Source organism: Apodemus sylvaticus, chromosome 7 (assembly GCF_947179515.1).
Source record: "Apodemus sylvaticus chromosome 7, mApoSyl1.1, whole genome shotgun sequence".
NCBI classification, from domain to species: domain Eukaryota; kingdom Metazoa; phylum Chordata; class Mammalia; order Rodentia; family Muridae; genus Apodemus; species Apodemus sylvaticus.
The window spans coordinates 13,356,778-13,374,213 of record NC_067478.1 but is presented as its reverse complement, the minus strand read 5'-3'; the positions used below and the strand labels follow the sequence as shown (position 1 = coordinate 13,374,213).

At 57.8% G+C, this 17,436-nt stretch overlaps 2 protein-coding genes across 5 annotated transcripts in view; both read right to left on the bottom strand.

The window, feature by feature from the left end:
• Positions 1–667: 667 nt before the first annotated feature.
• LOC127688466 (death domain-containing membrane protein NRADD) lies at positions 668–4,212 on the bottom strand. Its single transcript, XM_052187119.1, has 5 exons — positions 3,829–4,212; positions 2,599–2,741; positions 1,593–1,782; positions 1,367–1,503; positions 668–1,278 (listed from the first exon to the last, which is right to left on the bottom strand). The coding sequence occupies exons 2-5, from the start codon at positions 2,633–2,635 to the stop codon at positions 962–964; spliced, it is 681 nt and encodes a 226-aa protein (XP_052043079.1). The 5' UTR covers positions 2,636–2,741; positions 3,829–4,212; the 3' UTR covers positions 668–961.
• Positions 4,213–4,299: 87 nt separating this feature from the next.
• The window catches only part of Nbeal2 (neurobeachin like 2), a 30,303-nt gene continuing 17,166 nt past the window's right edge, over positions 4,300–17,436 (bottom strand). For all 4 annotated transcript variants that reach the window (XM_052187114.1, XM_052187116.1, XM_052187115.1 and 1 more), the window contains 39 exons: positions 17,083–17,404; positions 16,812–16,894; positions 16,628–16,720; positions 16,276–16,450; positions 16,017–16,150; positions 15,580–15,739; positions 15,334–15,436; positions 15,042–15,195; positions 14,791–14,949; positions 14,305–14,464; positions 13,965–14,071; positions 13,283–13,798; positions 12,579–12,757; positions 12,337–12,496; positions 11,911–12,048; positions 11,475–11,819; positions 11,241–11,390; positions 10,948–11,105; positions 10,310–10,434; positions 10,095–10,230; positions 9,505–9,665; positions 9,087–9,403; positions 8,888–8,983; positions 8,432–8,556; positions 8,206–8,346; positions 7,986–8,116; positions 7,773–7,882; positions 7,566–7,683; positions 7,360–7,457; positions 7,175–7,291; positions 6,759–6,848; positions 6,568–6,677; positions 6,229–6,401; positions 6,028–6,122; positions 5,701–5,817; positions 5,462–5,620; positions 5,235–5,383; positions 4,832–4,967; positions 4,300–4,729 (listed from right to left, as the gene is read on the bottom strand). In XM_052187114.1, coding sequence (XP_052043074.1) covers positions 4,628–4,729; positions 4,832–4,967; positions 5,235–5,383; positions 5,462–5,620; positions 5,701–5,817; positions 6,028–6,122; positions 6,229–6,401; positions 6,568–6,677; positions 6,759–6,848; positions 7,175–7,291; positions 7,360–7,457; positions 7,566–7,683; positions 7,773–7,882; positions 7,986–8,116; positions 8,206–8,346; positions 8,432–8,556; positions 8,888–8,983; positions 9,087–9,403; positions 9,505–9,665; positions 10,095–10,230; positions 10,310–10,434; positions 10,948–11,105; positions 11,241–11,390; positions 11,475–11,819; positions 11,911–12,048; positions 12,337–12,496; positions 12,579–12,757; positions 13,283–13,798; positions 13,965–14,071; positions 14,305–14,464; positions 14,791–14,949; positions 15,042–15,195; positions 15,334–15,436; positions 15,580–15,739; positions 16,017–16,150; positions 16,276–16,450; positions 16,628–16,720; positions 16,812–16,894; positions 17,083–17,404 — 6,102 coding nt within the window. In that variant the 3' untranslated portion in view covers positions 4,300–4,627. The remainder of the gene's footprint in view (positions 4,730–4,831; positions 4,968–5,234; positions 5,384–5,461; positions 5,621–5,700; positions 5,818–6,027; positions 6,123–6,228; positions 6,402–6,567; positions 6,678–6,758; positions 6,849–7,174; positions 7,292–7,359; positions 7,458–7,565; positions 7,684–7,772; positions 7,883–7,985; positions 8,117–8,205; positions 8,347–8,431; positions 8,557–8,887; positions 8,984–9,086; positions 9,404–9,504; positions 9,666–10,094; positions 10,231–10,309; positions 10,435–10,947; positions 11,106–11,240; positions 11,391–11,474; positions 11,820–11,910; positions 12,049–12,336; positions 12,497–12,578; positions 12,758–13,282; positions 13,799–13,964; positions 14,072–14,304; positions 14,465–14,790; positions 14,950–15,041; positions 15,196–15,333; positions 15,437–15,579; positions 15,740–16,016; positions 16,151–16,275; positions 16,451–16,627; positions 16,721–16,811; positions 16,895–17,082; positions 17,405–17,436) is intronic.

Genomic DNA, 17,436 nt, shown 5'->3' with positions numbered 1-17,436 from the left:
AACCTAAAGTCCTTTCATCCATTGCACTGGTCCTTCCTAGAAGGTTGAGTAACCCAGCTTCCTGCGCCCACTTCAGGATGGGTGTGTGCGTGGAAGTACAGGTGGTTTGGCTCAATGCCCTGTCCTGAACAGCCTGCTTGGCCACTTGTGTTCAAAGCACATGCGCAGCTGCGGAGGCCTGTGTGGAATTCCTTAGTCTGGGTGCTGGGTGCATTCTGCTCTTTTTATTTTTTTGGTAGCTCTGGAGATTGAACCTAGGACCTTGAGTGCGCTGGACAAGTCCTCTGCCAGCGAGCTATGTGCCCAGCCAGAGGCCCTATGTTGAAATGTCATCTTTTTCTTGTCTAAAGATGACCTGATGTCTTCAACAACTAGCTCACCTCAATTACCTTGCATCTTGCCTGTCAAAGCACACACAAAGAGTCCTTTGATGCACCATGGGAGCTTATTAAATGTGCCTCCACTAAGCAAAGGAGACTCGAGTTTAGGAGGAGACATGACTTCTTACTGTAATACAAACAGTGAAGGGCAGGATGATGAACTCCAGCCTGGTCTTCTACAGCCCATGCACAGAAGCACCCTGCCCCCTTCCCATATCCCCAAGTCCTTATCTGGGTCTCTTTTTCAGCTACTCAACTGTCTTACAGGTCCAAGGAGCTAAGGCGGCTAGAACAAAACTCCAAAGGTGCCTTTAATATGTGATTTTTAAAAGGAAATAGAAAAAATAGCTGGAGCACAGGCAGAATGAGAATCTGGGCAAAGCCTGCCCTACTCGCTTACCCCCCACCCCCATGTCCCTCACTCCTGTCTTGGAGAGGATGGGGAAGGAACGGGAAGTGTTGGGTCTTCTGTGTCCTGCCACAGCAGCAGGCTGAAGCCAGAGAAGTACTAGAAAGCCCATGAAGGGCACGAGGCCGTGAGGATGCCCAGAATCGGGGCAGGCAGACCTGGGAGGTGGCACTCACACCACCGAGCAGCCCTGAGCTGGCGAGCTCAAAACCTGGGCCACATCCTCTCGGCCTATGGCAGCCAGAGCATTCTCTAGCGCTCTGAGGGTAGCTCTACTGCCTTCCCGGGCCGCCCAGTCCCTTAGCAGGGTATGGGCTGGCACCTGGTCACAGGCCATCGTTTCCACAGCCTCAGCTTGGTAGCCCAGGCAGCCTGCCAGGCCCTGCCAGCCCTTGGCTGGTTCACCCAACATCAAGAGCCGCTGAACTTCCTCCTGCTGCTGCTGTGGAATATGCAGGTACAGTTGGCAGCCGAGGTCTGGATGTGGCCCTGGGGTGGGCAAGAGAAGTGTTAGTGGGTAGGAGTAGGGTAGCACTAGTTAAATACAAAGGACTACAGAGTAAGGAAACGTGCTCACCCTGGCGGGGAAGACAGGGCTCCAGACCAGGGGAGTCCACGAAGACACCATCACCACGCCTCTGGTCCCTGTCAGGGTCTCCCAGCTCTACAGTCCGAGCTTTAGCCAACTGCTGCCTTTGCTTATGTGAGCGCCAGCTGTTGGGGGCACAGGGTACCAAGACAAGGAAGTGCCTCAGAGTCCGGGCCTGGAGGGGATGCCACAGGGCAGTACCCAGGCCACTTACCATTTGAAGGCCACATAGGCAAGCAGACCAAGGACCACAGTAGCTAGGAGAGCACAGTAGACAGGAATGATGTTGCTTGAGGCTCCCGGAGGCTCAGGGGGGAATAGGGAGGAGGTATTGGGGGCTAGGGCTCCCCCAGCTCCTACCCACATTCCTTCCCTGTCCCCATCCTGCCCCTTCAGGGCTGTATCTGTGAACACAAACAGTGGTCATAATAGGGAACCACAACAGACTCACCTAGACAGACCATCTTGGCAATAGTTTACCATTTGTTAAGGACTCAGCATCCAGAGCTGGTTGGCCCTGGAGTGACAAGAATGGCTTGGCAGACAGACACATGCCACCAAGTATAACAACCTGGGTTTGATCCCCCAGGATCCACACGGTAGGAAGGGAAAGTCTCTGAACCACACATGCTTGCTAAGGGGTAACTGGTGCTTGTCTCCACCTCCGGACCGGAGTTCTGTCCTGAGAACCACACTGGATGGAACACGACCACCAGTCTCAGTCTCCAGGGGGGTTGATGCCCCCTTACAGCCTCTGTGGGCACTCCCACACACATACGTGCACATATGTGCACATAAATGGCTTGCCATTGTGGACACGGTCACTCCCAGATGTGCCTTGCCATCTCCCAGAATCAACCACGTCTTGCTATTGTATCTCCTTCTAAATGCAAGGCAGGCTCTCCTCTGGAAACCTTCCTTGACCTCTCTCCTCTCACCCTGCGTGGTTGCACCACGTCTGCTCATCACGGCACTAGATTAGTCGACTCCCGGGGTGGACTGTGAGAGCACACTGGCGTGTGCTGGTGCCACAGAACCATAACAATAAAACTGACCTGGAAGTAAATATTATTCTGCCTTAAGTCCAGTGACCAGTCCTTGTACCCAGTGTGGACAGGGTTCAAGGGTCAGAGACTGAAGACCCTGTGGATGGACCTGTCCGTGACCCACTCTGCCTCCCTCTCTGTGGCTACCTCGGATCTGGGACAAGGAATGCCTACCTGAGTAGACCACACCTTTGCTGACGCTATGAAGCATGGCGCGGCCAGGCGCTGCTTGCTGGGATGTTTCTTGGCGAAGGGGAGTCGTTCACAGAACTGAGTGATGGAGCTGGGAGCCTGCTTCTCTGAGTCCAGAAGGAACTCTGCAGGAATATGAGTAAATCCTCAGATCTGCTGTCAGGAGTCCCTTGGGCAGCTGTCCCAATGATTAGCTCGCTCCATCCTGATTCACACCAGGGTTGGAACAGTTTCTCCCTCTGTATCAAACAGGTGGCAGTAATAGCTGGGCCCTGTTGGCCAAAGCTGGTGGCGTGGGTACAGCTCAGGATAGAAATCACCCTAGCTATCTCAAAGACCTTCCCAAATACGTGGGCTGAGTCTGGGGATGTTAAAAGGAGGTAAAGATACACTCACTGTGCTGCTATCCCGGGCTGAAATATCCCTAGGAACTAGTGGTCACACACATCTGACAAAACCCAGCATCCTGAGGTCCCCAAGGCGATGCCTCTTACACTGCCTGTGCTCCCTGTTTCCTCCAGGGCCAGGGGCCAGTTTTTTCCTGGTCAGGGATTGAGTGAAGTGATACCTTAATGGGCTCAGCAAGCTCATAGACCATATAGATCTCAGAGGGCCTGAAATGGAAGAACAGGGCCAACTGAGGCCAAGGACCCATCTGGAGCCTAGAGTACTAAATCTGCTGAGACCACTCCCTGCGGGCCACGGGGGAGAGGCTCCAGATCTGAAAGGAGGAGAGATCCGGCTTGACTAAATAAGAGACTAAAAGAGGCCCTTCAAGTCTCCAATGGCTACTGTTGCATAGCCAAAGGATCCACCACATGGTGTGGTAGGGCTATCAGCCGCTAGGTGCCGTAGTCAGGTAAGCCTCTGATGTGGGTGGCCCTTTTATGGACTATGTATCTTTGTGTCACAACATTGGGAGTTGGGGGCTTCTGGGATCCTAGTTGGTGGGTGGGCCTGTAAACTAGTAGCAGCAGGAAGGCCTTGGAATCTGCCCCACCCATCCTGAACTGCTGGAGTGGAACGTCTTCTGGGCTCCCCACCCATCTCCTAGCCCAAAATGGGAAGGAACAATTCAACAGCCCCTGCAGGCCCATACACACCCCAACACAGACGCTGGTACCCGCAGAATCAGAGCACTAAAGGTGGGAGACAGAGAAAGTTCTGGCCCCTTCCACCTAGCAGGAGCCCAGCTAGTCATTCCCTCCTGACCTTCTGCGGCCACCCCTCCGAGGTGCCAGGATCCACTCAGCTAGGAAGGCGACGGGAGTCCCTGGAGAGGGCAGGTTCCGGTCTGCCCAAGAAAGAGTCAGCCAAGGAAAGGGGCGGGCCAATGGGGGGGGGGTGTTGAAGAGGGGAGCAGGACAATGAAGAGGCGGGGCTGAGCTCCAGGGCGCGGTCCCGCCCCCGCCCCACGCCGGAGCACGCAGAAGCGCTCGGAGTGCACTGAAGCAGGGCCAGCCTGGTTGGCAGAGCCGGCCAATGGCATGCAAACGCCGTGGGGTTGGACCGCGGGAGCCGGGAGCGTGGAGCCTGGAGACGGCTGGCAAAGCCAGAGGCTCCGCTGGCTACACGGAGGCCAGCCTGGCCAGGAAGAAGCATGCCAGGCCAGACCGGGCAACAGATTGGTGACCACACAAAGCCAAGGACGGCGAGCACATGTGTACTCAAGAAACCGAGAGATTACAAAACTAGGCCAAGTTTATTGCTGAGAATGGGCAGCGATAGTCACCTTTGGGGATTAAGGCCACGGGTGGTCTTTGTGCTTCACTGGACATGGGGTTTGAAAGTAGGGAATTCCCCCCACCCCAGATTGTGCAAAATATGCATCTGCGGCCTCAGAGGCCGATGCTAGGTCTCCCCTCAGCCGGCGAGGGGCGGGACTTCCTGGTGATGCCATCTACCAATCCCTGAGCTGGAGGGTGGGCCCCGCCCACCCCTGGTGCCGTAGGCTCTGGGCAGAGCTGCGGGCTCTGGCCGGGTCTCCAGTCTGAGCACTTAGACACTAGCTTCAGCGAGCCTCGCCAGGGTTGTACTCGGTCTCCCCAGAGGACACCTGGGAGATGCGCCGCGAGGAGCGCCACAGCTTCCGCGCGAACTGGCTGCTGCGTACCTAGCGGGAGTGGGCATGCGATGCGATACGGTGAGCCCTGGCAGCCGCAACCCGCATCCCACAACCCGCCCATCCGCCCGGCCAGGCTGCCCTCTTCCTCACCTCAGAAGGCTGCCCAGCACCCACAACGATCAGCTTGCCATCTTCCAGGCCCACCAGCACATGACTGCGCTCCTTGGTCACAGATACACTGTGGACTGGCACTTTCATGGGCAAGGGAGGCACAGCAGGCCGCAATCTGGAGCAGGGAAGCAGGTGTACACCAAGTCACGACTGCGAGGAAGCCAGCTAACAGATGCCTTTCCGTCATCCACTTTGTTTTAGGTCTGGCTAAACTGAATTCCTGGCTTATAGGACTCCCACAACCGTGGCCTAAGGGAGGCCCAGGGCAAGAATCCCCATGAGTAACACGTCTAGAAAAGCATGCTAGTGGCAGCATGCACTCCCTGCTACCCTGTGCCGACAACTCCCATCTAGAGGGCCCAGGAGCTACGGGCGGGCTCACTTGTTCAAGTGGAGGATGTGTAGAGAGCACTGAGCAGTGCCCAGCAGGACAAAGTCTTCTGCCACAGTCATGGCCGTGGGCTGCTCGGTCAGGGTCACTGAAGCCCGAAGCCTCCCATTCACTGAATACAGGTGCAGGGAGTAGGTGACCTGGAAGAATTGGGACATCAGCAACCGCCTCACCATTCCAGCTGTGCCAGTGTCTCTGTCAGGCACCCTGCCCCATACCTGGGCCCCGGGACGTTCGCAAGCAGAGCTCTGTACAACAATCTGGCCTTCCGATCCCAGTGCTAAGTGCGATACAGGTCCAGGCACGGTGGCACCCGGAGGCCTTAATGCTACCACGAGCTGGCCCCGGCGGACAGTGTGTATGATCACGGTTCCGTCCTATGGAAAGGCGGGTTAGGGTGCCGAGCAGAGAACTGGAGGCTCTGAGACACCTGCCTCCCCAGGGCATGCGCACACACCTCGGATCCAGACACTGCCATGTCCAGTTCAGTGCTGATGGTCACGCAGCTCACCGCAGCCTCGTGTCCATATAAGACCTGTACAGGCTTTGGCGCCAGCCCGGCTGACAGACCACTCTGTGGGAAGCCAGGGCTAGCTGAAGACTCAGGCAAATGAAGATTTTATGCAAGCCAGAGGGTTGGGGGGTACCGGAGCCCCAGACTTGCTCACAGTAGTAAGGGGAAAGGAGTGAGGGGGCAGTTCTGAAGGCTCCCTGAGGGGCAGATGGACTTCTAGTCTGGGAGACAGGGAGACAGTGTGGGCACAGGTCTGCCCACAACACACACCTGCTGCAGAAGACGCCACACCATGCACGTGGTATCCCTGGAGCCGGAGATGAGGTAGATGCCGCAGGTGTCCAGTGCAAGGCAGGTCACTATATCTGCATAGGAAGGGGAGGACATGCAGAGTTGTTACGCCCTCCTCGGCCCGACTCGGAACCCACTCCACATCTGCCTGTCTCCTCCCAGGCGCCGGCCTGCTCATACCAAGGTGTTGGCTTAGCTGGTTCACCAGCCTGCCTCGTGGTAGCGAGGTTACTCGTAGGCTGCCATCCCAGTGGCCACCGCTGAAGAGCAGCTTTCCGTCGGGAGCTACTGCTAGTGCTTGTCCACTGACACCGCTGCCTGGGACCCATGGCCCACTCAGGAGTTTCTGCACCCTAAACCAAGGGGGAGACGGTGGGTGACGCTGGAACTCGGGGGAGAGAGCTAGGCTAGCAGGGATCTTAGCCAGGCCTCTCTCTGCAGCTGGCCTGCCTTCTGTTTGAATGGGGGGTTCAGGGCGTAGGTCATCACAGTGTACCCCTACCCGCAGCCCCGCCTTACTTGGGGCTCCCCAGGGTGGGATCTTTGCTGAAGCTGAAGTAGTTATTGATGTTTCGGTCATAGGGCAGCCAGCTATGGGTGCCCAGTAGCCCGCCGGCACTTACAGTCACCTGTGGGTGAGAATATGCCATGGTGGCCTGGGGCGGAGGCAGGGGAGATGAGGCTAAGGGGAACCAGCGCGGTGTACTCACCAGCATGTCTGAGGAGCTCTGGGTGATAAAGGAGTGTGACTGTCGGTGGGGAACCAGAGCTAACACCACAGGGACGCCCTCACTGACAGCCTGCAGAGAAACGCGGAAGGAGGACTGAGGGACAGCAGGAGCCCGAGCAGACAGCCTTCTCAGTAGGTACCTTGACCCCAGGGACACAGTGGGTGTCATAGAGAGGTGGGCACGTAGGAGAGCATCACAGAAAGAGGGAGGAGCTGAATAGGCCGAGGAGACCCCAGTGACAGCGTGCACTCTGGAAGCTCATCCTGGCCCCCCTCCTCCCCGTATGTCCTCCAGAGGTCTTTAAATCAGTCAGTACTCCATCTGCCCGCAGATGGGTAGGAACGTGCAGCTAAACCCACTTTACACAAGAAACTAAGTTCCTACCCACTTCTCACCTCAGCAAAGAAGGCCTTGAGCTGGTCCAGGTTCTGGAAGATGCTGGGTGAGTTAGTGTCCAGCCGGGCAAGGCGAAGGGCTGCCTCCTCAGCTGAGAGCCGGGGTGGATGTGGCTCCTGCAGACAGAGCTAGTCAGCACTGTGACACAAGCGCCCTTCACCACCAGATTCCAAACAGTTCTTACCTTCAGCAGCTGACAAGGAGTCTGCCCAAAGTTGCTGATGATGCCTTCCAGAGCCTTCCGTTCCCGTTCATCTGCCACGTGGTCCAGGTCAACCGCCCCTGGGAGGAAGGCAAGCGGTTAAAACTCCCTCCTTGTCCTGTCTCTGCAATGCCGCCGCCGCCGCCGCCTGGGCCCGGGCCCCATCTCGTGTGTGGCACGCTGCCCACCTTCGTAAGTGCAGTAGTAGAAGACATTGAGTGCCTCCTCGGCCGCTGGACCCCGCTGCTTATAGCCAAAGATGAGGTCGATCCACTCGTGCAGGTGGCTGGACACATACTCTGACTCCTGAGGAGCAAGTGGCCATCAGTCCAGGGACCGAACCCCACCGCATCTCTCAACCCTGGCTGCCCGTCTGCGTGCGGCCACCTCCTCACCAGAGCCCGACGGTGCTTCTGGATGAAATCCTCAGGGCAGCTGGCCCACGGAGGCAGCACCACATCACCCACCTTCTCGTTGGTCAACTGGAGGCAGCCCAGGTCAAAGCCTAGCAGAGGAGAAGGTTAGCAGTGTGCCCACGTGTCCTTCACCATCCCTAGACACCCGTCTGTGCACTCGTGCCCCAGCCCCGCCGGTGCCTCGCACGCTACCATTCTGGTTCTCCAGGAAGTCGGGAAAGTAGAAAAACTCTGGGATGAGCTCCTTCACATCGGCCGGGCTCTCCAGCCGTGCCTGCCAAGCTGCCGCCACCGAGTGGAATTGCCGGTCAGAGCAGTCGAAGCTGGTGGAGAGACACAGATGATAGGTACAGAGCTGCTGGGAAGACTGTGCCCCCTGCCCCACCCTTCCATCAGCCCTGGGCGCACGCACCGGCCGCTCTGTAGCTGGACATGCAGGGAGGTGAAGGGCTCCACGCGGATGAGGTAGTGCATCACGCCCGCGGCGTTGGAATAGTGCGTGCCGTAGTGGAACTTGTCGATTGTGCCCGCTGGGTCCTCGAAGCTCTCGTATCTGAAGCCATGAGCGACAGAGTGAGCAGAAGACCGGCGCCCATCTGTCCCCAGCCCACCGAGCCCCGCCCTGCCCTCATGCTCACTTCTCTCTCACGAGCTGGGCGTGCTTGGGATTCACCACACCGATGGGTTTGGACAGGTCCCGGAAGACGGCCGGATTGTTGAGGTCCAAGACTGGGGAGACGTAGTCCTGCAAGACCCAGGGGAACTGGCCGCCCACCCAGGGAAGGAGCTGTAGGAAGACTCTGAAGCCTGCCAGCCCACCCTGCCCTGCCCTTAACATTCCGGAAGATGGGAAGAGCCCGCTCACAGTACTGCTTGGAAGGGTCTATGACACACACTCCTTCCAGGAAGGCCACAGGGCCCAGCAGGAAGCAAAGAGGGCAGGAGCTCAAGGCCGTGCCAGGGAGCAGAGACCACACCTTAGTCCCGGGTAAACGATTCAGGGACTGTGCTTGGGCCTGACCCATTACCAGGCCCTGACAGCAGGGTTGGAGGTGGGGGGGGGAAGAAGTATACGGAGTGAGCGGAGCCCTCACCACAGGGTACTGAGACAGGTCGTTATAGGTGCGCCCTGCGATTGTGTTGAGCTGCATCAGGTACTCGAAGTTGGATATCTCTCGCTGCACCCATTTCTGGATAACAGCAAAGGGTGCGCATTGAAGTTGTTCAGAACTCCAGTTTACAAAGTCTTCACCTCATACCCCGCCCCCCCCCCCCCAGATGTAGGATTCTCACCTGGGTGAGTCCCGAGGCACGGAGCATCTCCTGCGGGGAGCGGCTGCTCAGGTAGCCTTGGGTGGGTGGCCTTAGGCGCAGGAGCAAGGAGTACACCTGGTTCCGGACCTGGGTGTGGGCTGGGAGCTGGTAGAGCTGCGGCCTGGGGGCCTGGCAGGGAGATGCAGCGGGGGACCCCGCCACCTTGTGAGGGAAGTTGAGGAAGTAGTTGGACTGATCGATGAAGAAGAGCTCGAGCGCTGACCGCCTCAGGTTGAAACGCCGCAGGTGGACCTCACGCAGCTGCACCAAGGGGCGCCGAAAGTCATGGCCGATGCCTACAGAGCAACCGAGAGTAGGTATGAGGAGTCGCTGGCTCTGCCCAGCCTGGACCGTTGGCCAGTCTCTGCCCCCCTCCGAGAGCTCTAGCGGAGCACACCTTCCTCTGTTTCCACCCGTTCCGTGCTGCCGTCATAGAAATACACGTGCTGCGTGGTGACCTCTAGGAGTCCCGGGACCACAGCCACCACGGTGACGAGCTGGCACTCAGCCGACAGCACGAGCTTCTCGCGCTGCTCATCCAGCTCGGTCGCCTCCATCCTGAGGGCGACACTGACTTCAGCTGGGATGCGGGTATCCCTTCGTGACAAGCTCCAAGGGCCAGGGAGCCTTGAGGTCACATGCTCACACCTCCCGGAGAGGAGCTGCCTAGTGCTCACTGGCCCCGTGCCCTAGACGGACTTAAGTCCTTCTGGCTGCTTGTGGGGGCACCCCTCCCTCTGCCCTGCTCCTCCTCACACACTCCTGCCGTGCTCCAGGTCCCCACAGTGTCCTGCTTTTTCTGAGCCTTGCTCATGGGTGCCTAGCTATTAGAGAACACTCACCCCTTTAAATAAGCCCCAACCTTGGGGTTGGAGAGTCCCTTCGGGGTACTCAAATTGGCCAGCACAAGACTCAGACTCAGCCCCACAGAGGGCATCCATCCCTTGGCAGCCCACCCCCCCCAAACACACACTCACACACACTCACAGGGTCTCCAGCACAGCCAGCTCCTCCTCCCCTAACTGGTCCTCAAGCAGCTCCTCTGGAGGGGCACTGATTTTGGCCTCTTTGGTCACTGCCAGAGGCAGTGAGGCCTCCTCAGTGGGCGTCATGGGAGCTTCACCTGCAGGAAGCCAACGGGACTTAATTAGAACAAGGCATAATGGGAAATGCCAGCTGGGAGAACCAAGCACAACACTTACCGAGATTGTCACGTAGGGCACTAGCTTCCAGGTGAGGGTCAAAGTGATGATTGGGTACCAGTTTTAGTCGCATACGTGAGTATGTCTCTGCACTAGACAGCTTCCAGTGGGGGGTTGAAGGGACCCTGCAGATATATCACCAGGAATTGTCATGGGCCAGCAAAACGTTACAGAGCCCCCATTTTAAGACTGCTGGGGCCTGGCAGTGGTGGCGCACGCCTTTAATCCTAGCACTTGGGAGGCAGAGGCAGGCGGATTTCTGAGTTTAAGGCCAGCCTGGTATACAGAGCGAGTTCCAGGACAGCCAGGGCTGCACAGAGAAATCCTGTCTCGAAAAAGAAAACAAGACAAACAAAAAAGACTGCTAGGGTTTTGTTTTTCTGGTATTTTGAGATAGGGTTTCTCTGTGCAGCCTTGGATGTCCTAGAACTCCCATTGTAGACTAGGCTGGACTCGAACTCAGAGATCAGCTTGCTTTGCTTCTGCCTCCTAAGTGCTGGGGATGAAAGGTGTGTGCCACCACAGCCCAGCTAAGATTATTGTTTTATTCATTTTGCGTTACTTCAAGACCTTGTGCAGAGAGCCAAAGGCAATGCGGCACTTGGGTTAGGGTTCCTTTGTTACCAAGCCCAGCCCACCTTAGTGCCCAGGCCCCACAGGGGCTAGAAAGCTGGCGCCATAGCGCCCCCCAGTGGAGCAGGGCGGTCGAGTGCTGTGCTGCCTGCTGCTTCAGTACAGATGCATAGCGCAGTCCCTCCAGGCGAGCCCTGCGCTGGGCGGGTTCTAGGACCAGCTCCTGTGGCGGGAGGAATAGGTCAATCCCACTGGCTGCTGTCTCCCCAATCCATTCTCCAGGCCATACTCTGCCCTATTAGCTGTCTCCAGCCATATAGGTGAGGTAGTGCACAGTCCCCCGGTCTGGGCTGCACACCTGGAAGGCCCGCCGACTCTGGATCCGGTCCCGCTGATGCCGCTGCCCACTGCTCATGAGTGTGTCGTAGCAGGCATTCCAGAAGCCTGACATGAGGTCATGGCTCTTAGCATATGTGTCCATTTCAAACTTCGACATAGTTGGCTGAACCTGGAGGATTGGCAGGGAGAGTCCTGAGTTCGAGGCGCGCCCTAGCTCCCATTCCTCTTCCCCAGTCCCCACCTCTCCAGGCACCTGCTTGTCGATGAAGTGGCGCCATTCGGGCGTGGCACAAAAAGCCTGGAAGTCCTCGAAGAAGGTGGGGCTTCCATTGGTGGGTGGCAAGGAGGGCAGCCCCCACTGCAGTCCCAGAGGCCCATAAGCACGGTCCAGCAGTGTGCGGACCAGTGGCACCAACCACGAACAGCGCTCAGAGGCTGCCACGGCTGTAGACGAGCGCTCCGGCTCGGAGGAAGAGGACTTCAGCGCCCGGCTGAGCGCCGCCTCCAGCTTTGAGAGCACGTAGCACGCTTCCTCCCGGCGCGTTGGCACTGCGGTCTGCAGCAGCGTATGCAGTTTCACATAGGCCTGGGCATGCAGCTGTAGGTGCAAGGCAGTGAGGGTGGTACCAATCGCTAGGCCTCCCGCCAGCTAGACCTCCCTCTCCCTTCGCTGCCCACCTCACGCCCACCTGGGGGTCTTCCAATAGGATGTATCCAAGCACAAGGCGCAAGCCGATCTGGGCCATCTCCCGGAGGTCTGCTGTGCTATTGGCGAGATGTGGCCAGGCGCCCAGGCGATCAAGCAGGTTGCACACACCTTCGAAGAGCTGCCGCATAGAACATATTTCCAGCCCGGTGCCATACAAGGCCAGGGATACACGGGGAGAAACAAGGTAAAGTTTGTGCTGGAGGCTGAGCAGACTTTGAGTCAAGGTCACTGCCCTCACTGTAAGGCATACCCCGTCCAACCGCTGTCATCCACCTAGCGCTTGGCCTGACTAGACAGGCTTATAGATACCAGTGCTGATGTATCCAGGACCCTCCCACCTCCTAGACTAGATGCCCTCAGGTTATAAGGAGTGTGTGGGGGCTCCCACCCCTCTGAATAGTCGCACCTTCTCACTCCAGAGTTCCTGGTTACCGTGGCCCTCAGCGCACAGGAAATCCTGCAGTAAACGGAGCAGCCACAGTGCCTGCTGGGAAAGGCTGGCCAGGCCTCCTGGGGGAGCCTCCTTGATGTCGGTCAGGGCTGACTCTAACATCATCTCTAGGAGGCTGGCCAAGAGAGGGACTCAGTACCTACCTTGCGATTTCCTGGCTCCCAGAGACCCATCACCTCCTGAAGCATCCCTCTTACCTACGCTTGATGCAGTCTGGTGGTCGCACAAGTGTGGCTGAGGCCCCCAGCTGGGTAAGCACGGAGAAGACCTGGCCACGCTCCCGCCAGGCAACCTCGTCACTCCCCTCCACGCCCCGCCACGTCACTGAGAACAGCACGTTGGTGAGCAGGTTGCATAACTCCTCTTCAGGGGTTTGCTGTGGGGACAGGAAGGTGGTGTGGACTGTGGGCTGTGGGCTGCGGAGGGAGGGGATCCCTGCTCAGCAACCCCTTATCTGCCTGCTAGTAGGAATGAAGAGAGGCAGTATTTGCCAAACAGCCAGACTGGCACCACAGCCTTAGAGATATAGCCTAAGGACTTGAGGCACTGTTTGAACTCTGGAGGAAAACCTGGGATTCTGTTGGACTTCGGAGAGGAAATATTCACAAAGGCCTTACCCTAAGTCTTCAAGGCTGCCTAGGAATTCTCAGAGAGACGCGGGGCTGGAGATGTGGCTCAGCAGTTAAGAGCACTGCTTGTTCCTCTAGAGAAGATGGCTGTCCATTGGCCCTATAAAGTCTGGGCCCTATGTGGTGGCTGCTCTCCTCCCGTGCTTAACACAACTGCCTGACAGTATCAGCCCTGATATTAGACCGCATCTTAGGGAGGGTCACACTACCAACTCTACATTCCTGAGGTGTCCTCTCAGACACAGTGCAACGTCAGAAGGAGGCCACCTCACCTGAGGGTTGCTTGTGTTAGAGGTATCATCCCCACTCGTGGTGGGTTCTAGCAGGCTGCCATCCTCTAGCACGTTGGAGAGACTGGAGCTGTGGCGGCCTTGGGCAGGAGGGAAGGGCCGTGGTCCATCCAGCGGGGAGGGTGTGCCAGGCTGGCTGGCTGGTGTCATTGTCCCATTGCTGCTGCTGCCACCAGCAGTATTGACTGAGCCAACGCTGGCCCGTTCCAAACCCAGGTCAAAAGGTGTACTGAATGGGGAGAAGGCGTGGTAAAAGGCATCTGGGTCGGGGCAAGAGGACTCTGAAGGCAGGAAGACATCAGAAGATTCAGCAGGTAACTCAGTGGGTGGTGGAGATAGGGCCAGCTCTGAGGCGGTAGGCAGCTCCGGGAGAAAGCGTGGGGGAGCGCTGTCTGTGGCAGCCTCGAGGACATACAGCCGGGTCAGCACATCCTGCCAGCCAGCTTGTCGGGCCAGCAGCCGAACCACATCCGGCTGTCCGTAGATGAGGTGAAAGAGCTGCCAATCCAGGGTACAGCAAAGAAGAGCTCATCTGGCTGCTTCCCTAGGCTCTCATCCCAAGGTCTTAGCAGCGGGGACCCACAAAGGTGCCCCATCCCAGATAGGCAAAAGGAGCTCCAGGGAGCAGGTGCCATCCTTAAGCTCCCCACACTCTCTCTCTTACCTGACGGCAGACGTCTAGGCGGACGCTGAGGCCAGCCTGGAGGGACAGCTGTACAACAGCCAACAAATCTGAGAGATTCGGGTACTCTGGGGATACAACCTGAGGGACTGACACAGTAGAGGGGCCTACCTCAATCCTGTCCCCAGGTGAACACTCCCTCTTTCTACCAGCCCCACCTCGACAGATGATGAAGCCCCCTCTGCAGTCGTGTGTGTGTGTGTGTGTGTGTGTGTGTGTGTGTTCTGTGTTGGAGATTAAACCCAAGGCCTTGTGCATGCCAGGCAATCATTCTACCACTGATCTCCATCTGATCTGCCTCTTGGTCCTAACCAGGTCATACCTGTCCCTACAAACAGCTTATAGAGGCCCTGGCAGAGCTGTGGCGAGACAGTCCCATCTGACAAGCTGGCAACAAGACCCTGGAGACCACAATCACGCAGCCGGAGCCTCTGGCGGTTCCGCTCCGGTAACCGCTCATTCTGCTGCAGTCTTCGCAAGATCTGTGTGAAGGAGACCAAGGGTCTGTCACCACAGAGGACTAAACATAGGACAGGGCACTGCACGGATGTGTGTCTCCAGAAGAGGCCTGTAAAAGTGACTTTAAAGTTTCCTTAGGGGGCTGGAGAGATGGCTCAGTGGTTAAGAGCACTGACTGCTCTTCCAGAGGTCCTGAGTTCAAGTCCCAGCAACCACATGGTGGCTCACAACCATCTGTAACGAGATCTGACACCCTCTTCTGGTGTGTCTGAAGACAGCTACAGTGTACTTACATAGAATAAATAAATCTTAAAAAAAAAAAAAAAGGTCAGGATGGGGCTGGGTATACCTTGCAGACCCTGTCGGTCAAAAGGGGCGTTGACTTTGGCCGCACCAGCAGTGTGAGCAGCACCTCAAGGTTCCCTAGCTCCAACAGAAAGATGGCCAAGGGCTCCTGCACTGAAGAACCCTGAAGCAGGGCCAGCAACAGGTCCAGTGTGCCCACCACCTGAGGATTTACAGAATGTCACCCTAGGATGGGTTTCCCAGTTGGCCCATACACCTCTCACCCAAGCCTCGCCCTCCCAACCTCCAGCCTACCTGGCCATCGTCACTGGCGGCTGCCAAAAAGCTCAACACAACCTGCATGTCATCCACCGAGAAGTTCCGAACCAGGAACTCACGCACCAGACCCAAAAGGGAAGTCTGTACGGTTCGCAGGTCGTCTGCCGCAAGGGGGCGCTCCCGCTGCGGGCTGCCAGGTCCAACAAGCACAGCCAGTGGGGACAAGGGAAACAGGCAGGTGAGTTTCGGGGGCAGCACACCCTCCTGTCTGTCATACGGGACTCTGCTGTGCCGGACCTCCAACATCCACTGGTCCCACCAGCCTAACCTGTAGTGTGTGCGCAGCGCATCGAGGATGAACTGAACTCCATACTTCTTCCGAAGTCTCTGTCTGTGCTCACGGACTATGCTGGACATGTACTGGATGTGACCTGAGTGGACATCAGCAGAAGGCTTCTGCATCACTCCAGGACAGAGCTCTACCCTCCATGTCCTCTCAGACGGTAGAGCAAGGCTGTGGCTTCTTGCCCTGCCCGCCCTGTACCCAAGCCCCTTTCCCAAGCCCCTCACCTACCCAGGCGCACAGCGAAGTCACTGAGGGTCCAGAGGTGAAAGTTGAAGAGTAAATGCTGGTAGAGCAGGTAGAGGAGGGGCCCACCACCATCAGTGGCCACCTGCTCCATCAGCAGCTGGGCAGACATGAGCACGTTCATATCCATGGCCCAACTGGGGACCTGAGGGACATGGAGCTGGCTGAGAAGTCAGGTTCTGTCTGCCTGCTGTCCCAGCCACTCAGCCTCCAGTTTTCCCAGCAGCAGGCATGAATAATCATCTTTGCTCGCAGCCTTTCAGGGCCGGTGCCATCTCCGAAATACAACCTCCAGGACGGGCTACGGGCCAACTCCCACCACAGTCACCTGAACCACCTTCCTGCCCACATCCTCACCACCCCACCTGCCCGCTCAGGCCCCAGTGTCCAGAAGGTCCTGCCCCGCCTCTCCACCTGCTCACCTTGCGCAGGAGGGCCCCCATGATGGCAGGCCCCTGGCATTGCACCAGGCTTTCCTGATTCACAGTGTGGCCCTGCAGGAAGTTCCGAAGCATCAGGAGAAAGGCTGCCACTGCATTCCTCTCCATCCGTTCCTCTGCCGGCCACCAGAAAGAGGGCAGGGGTTGGTCAAGGGCGTGCCAGGAGCCACTCCCTCAAGCACAATCCCTACCACCACACCCAAGACTTTCTCCCTCGAATCCAGGTGTGAAGGACACTCACCTGAAGACTTGCCCAGGGGGAGAAGCAGGCCCTGAGTGTTACGGCCTGAGGTCAGTTCAGGTCCCACGAGGTCATGCGTCTCACATGCACCTGCCTCGGCCTCCTGGGGCTGCACAGCCACTCGCTCCAGCAAGGGCAGCAGGGCACCCATGCCCCCTACGCAGTTCACCACATCCTGGGAGGAGGGGCCAGTGATGAGAAGACAGTTCCCACCCAGCATCTTGCTTTAGGCCTGGACTCAAAATATGGGTCTCTTGAACTGGTTTCTCAAACCCTGCCAGGACCCAGCGCTCCCAATTCACCCTGTGTACACTACACACACACACACACACACACACACACACACACGTACCTTCACATCCCACGTCTCCACCCTATGTCCTGTCAGGCGGCCATCCAGACCGTGGCCAGGGGACAGGTCCAGACAGATATTGTTCTTACAGGCCTGGGTCAAATGGAGAAGGGAGTGACAAATTGAAAGTGGGAGTCAGAGGGCAGAGCCGGAAGGCACGGGCTGCCTCCTAATCCCTAAATACCTGCGGTGAATAATGGAGGAGCAATTTGGCACCAAGCTCCTGGAGTTCACCCTCAGGCTTGAAGGGTGCTGGCTCGTTGGGCCCTGGAGAGAAAAGCTAAACCTTAGACCTTAGTTAGGTCTTCTGGCCAAACCCTCTCCATAGCTGGCCTCCTCTCCTGCCTGCCCAGAGTTCCCAGGGTTGCCATCTTCCCTGGGTACCCCTGAGCACTTTGCAAATCTGATGCCCTGGGATAGAGACAAGGGGATGACAGACAGCAGGTGCTACATACCCAGGCCACACAGGACCCGTAGGGCAGGTGCTTGCAGGGCTTCGTGGAAGATGGCCACAGCTCCCAGCTCACCCTCCAGAGATGTGGGGCTTCCCCACCGAGTGTCCTGGGTGCCTGCGAGGGTGGAGCTGATGCACCCCTCCTGCAGAGGGGCCCCCAGCCCAGGCCCCCAGCCCAGGCCTGTGGAGGCTGGGACCGATTGGGAGCGGGTGAGGGAGGGGTGCATGTGAGGCAGGGCGGTGGAGACTGATGACGTGGGGGGCCCCGTGGTGGTCGTCGTCGTGCGGTGCCCAGCAGAACCAATACAGCAGGAGGAGAAAGGCTGCAGAGTGAGGATTGGGAGACGGGTCAGGT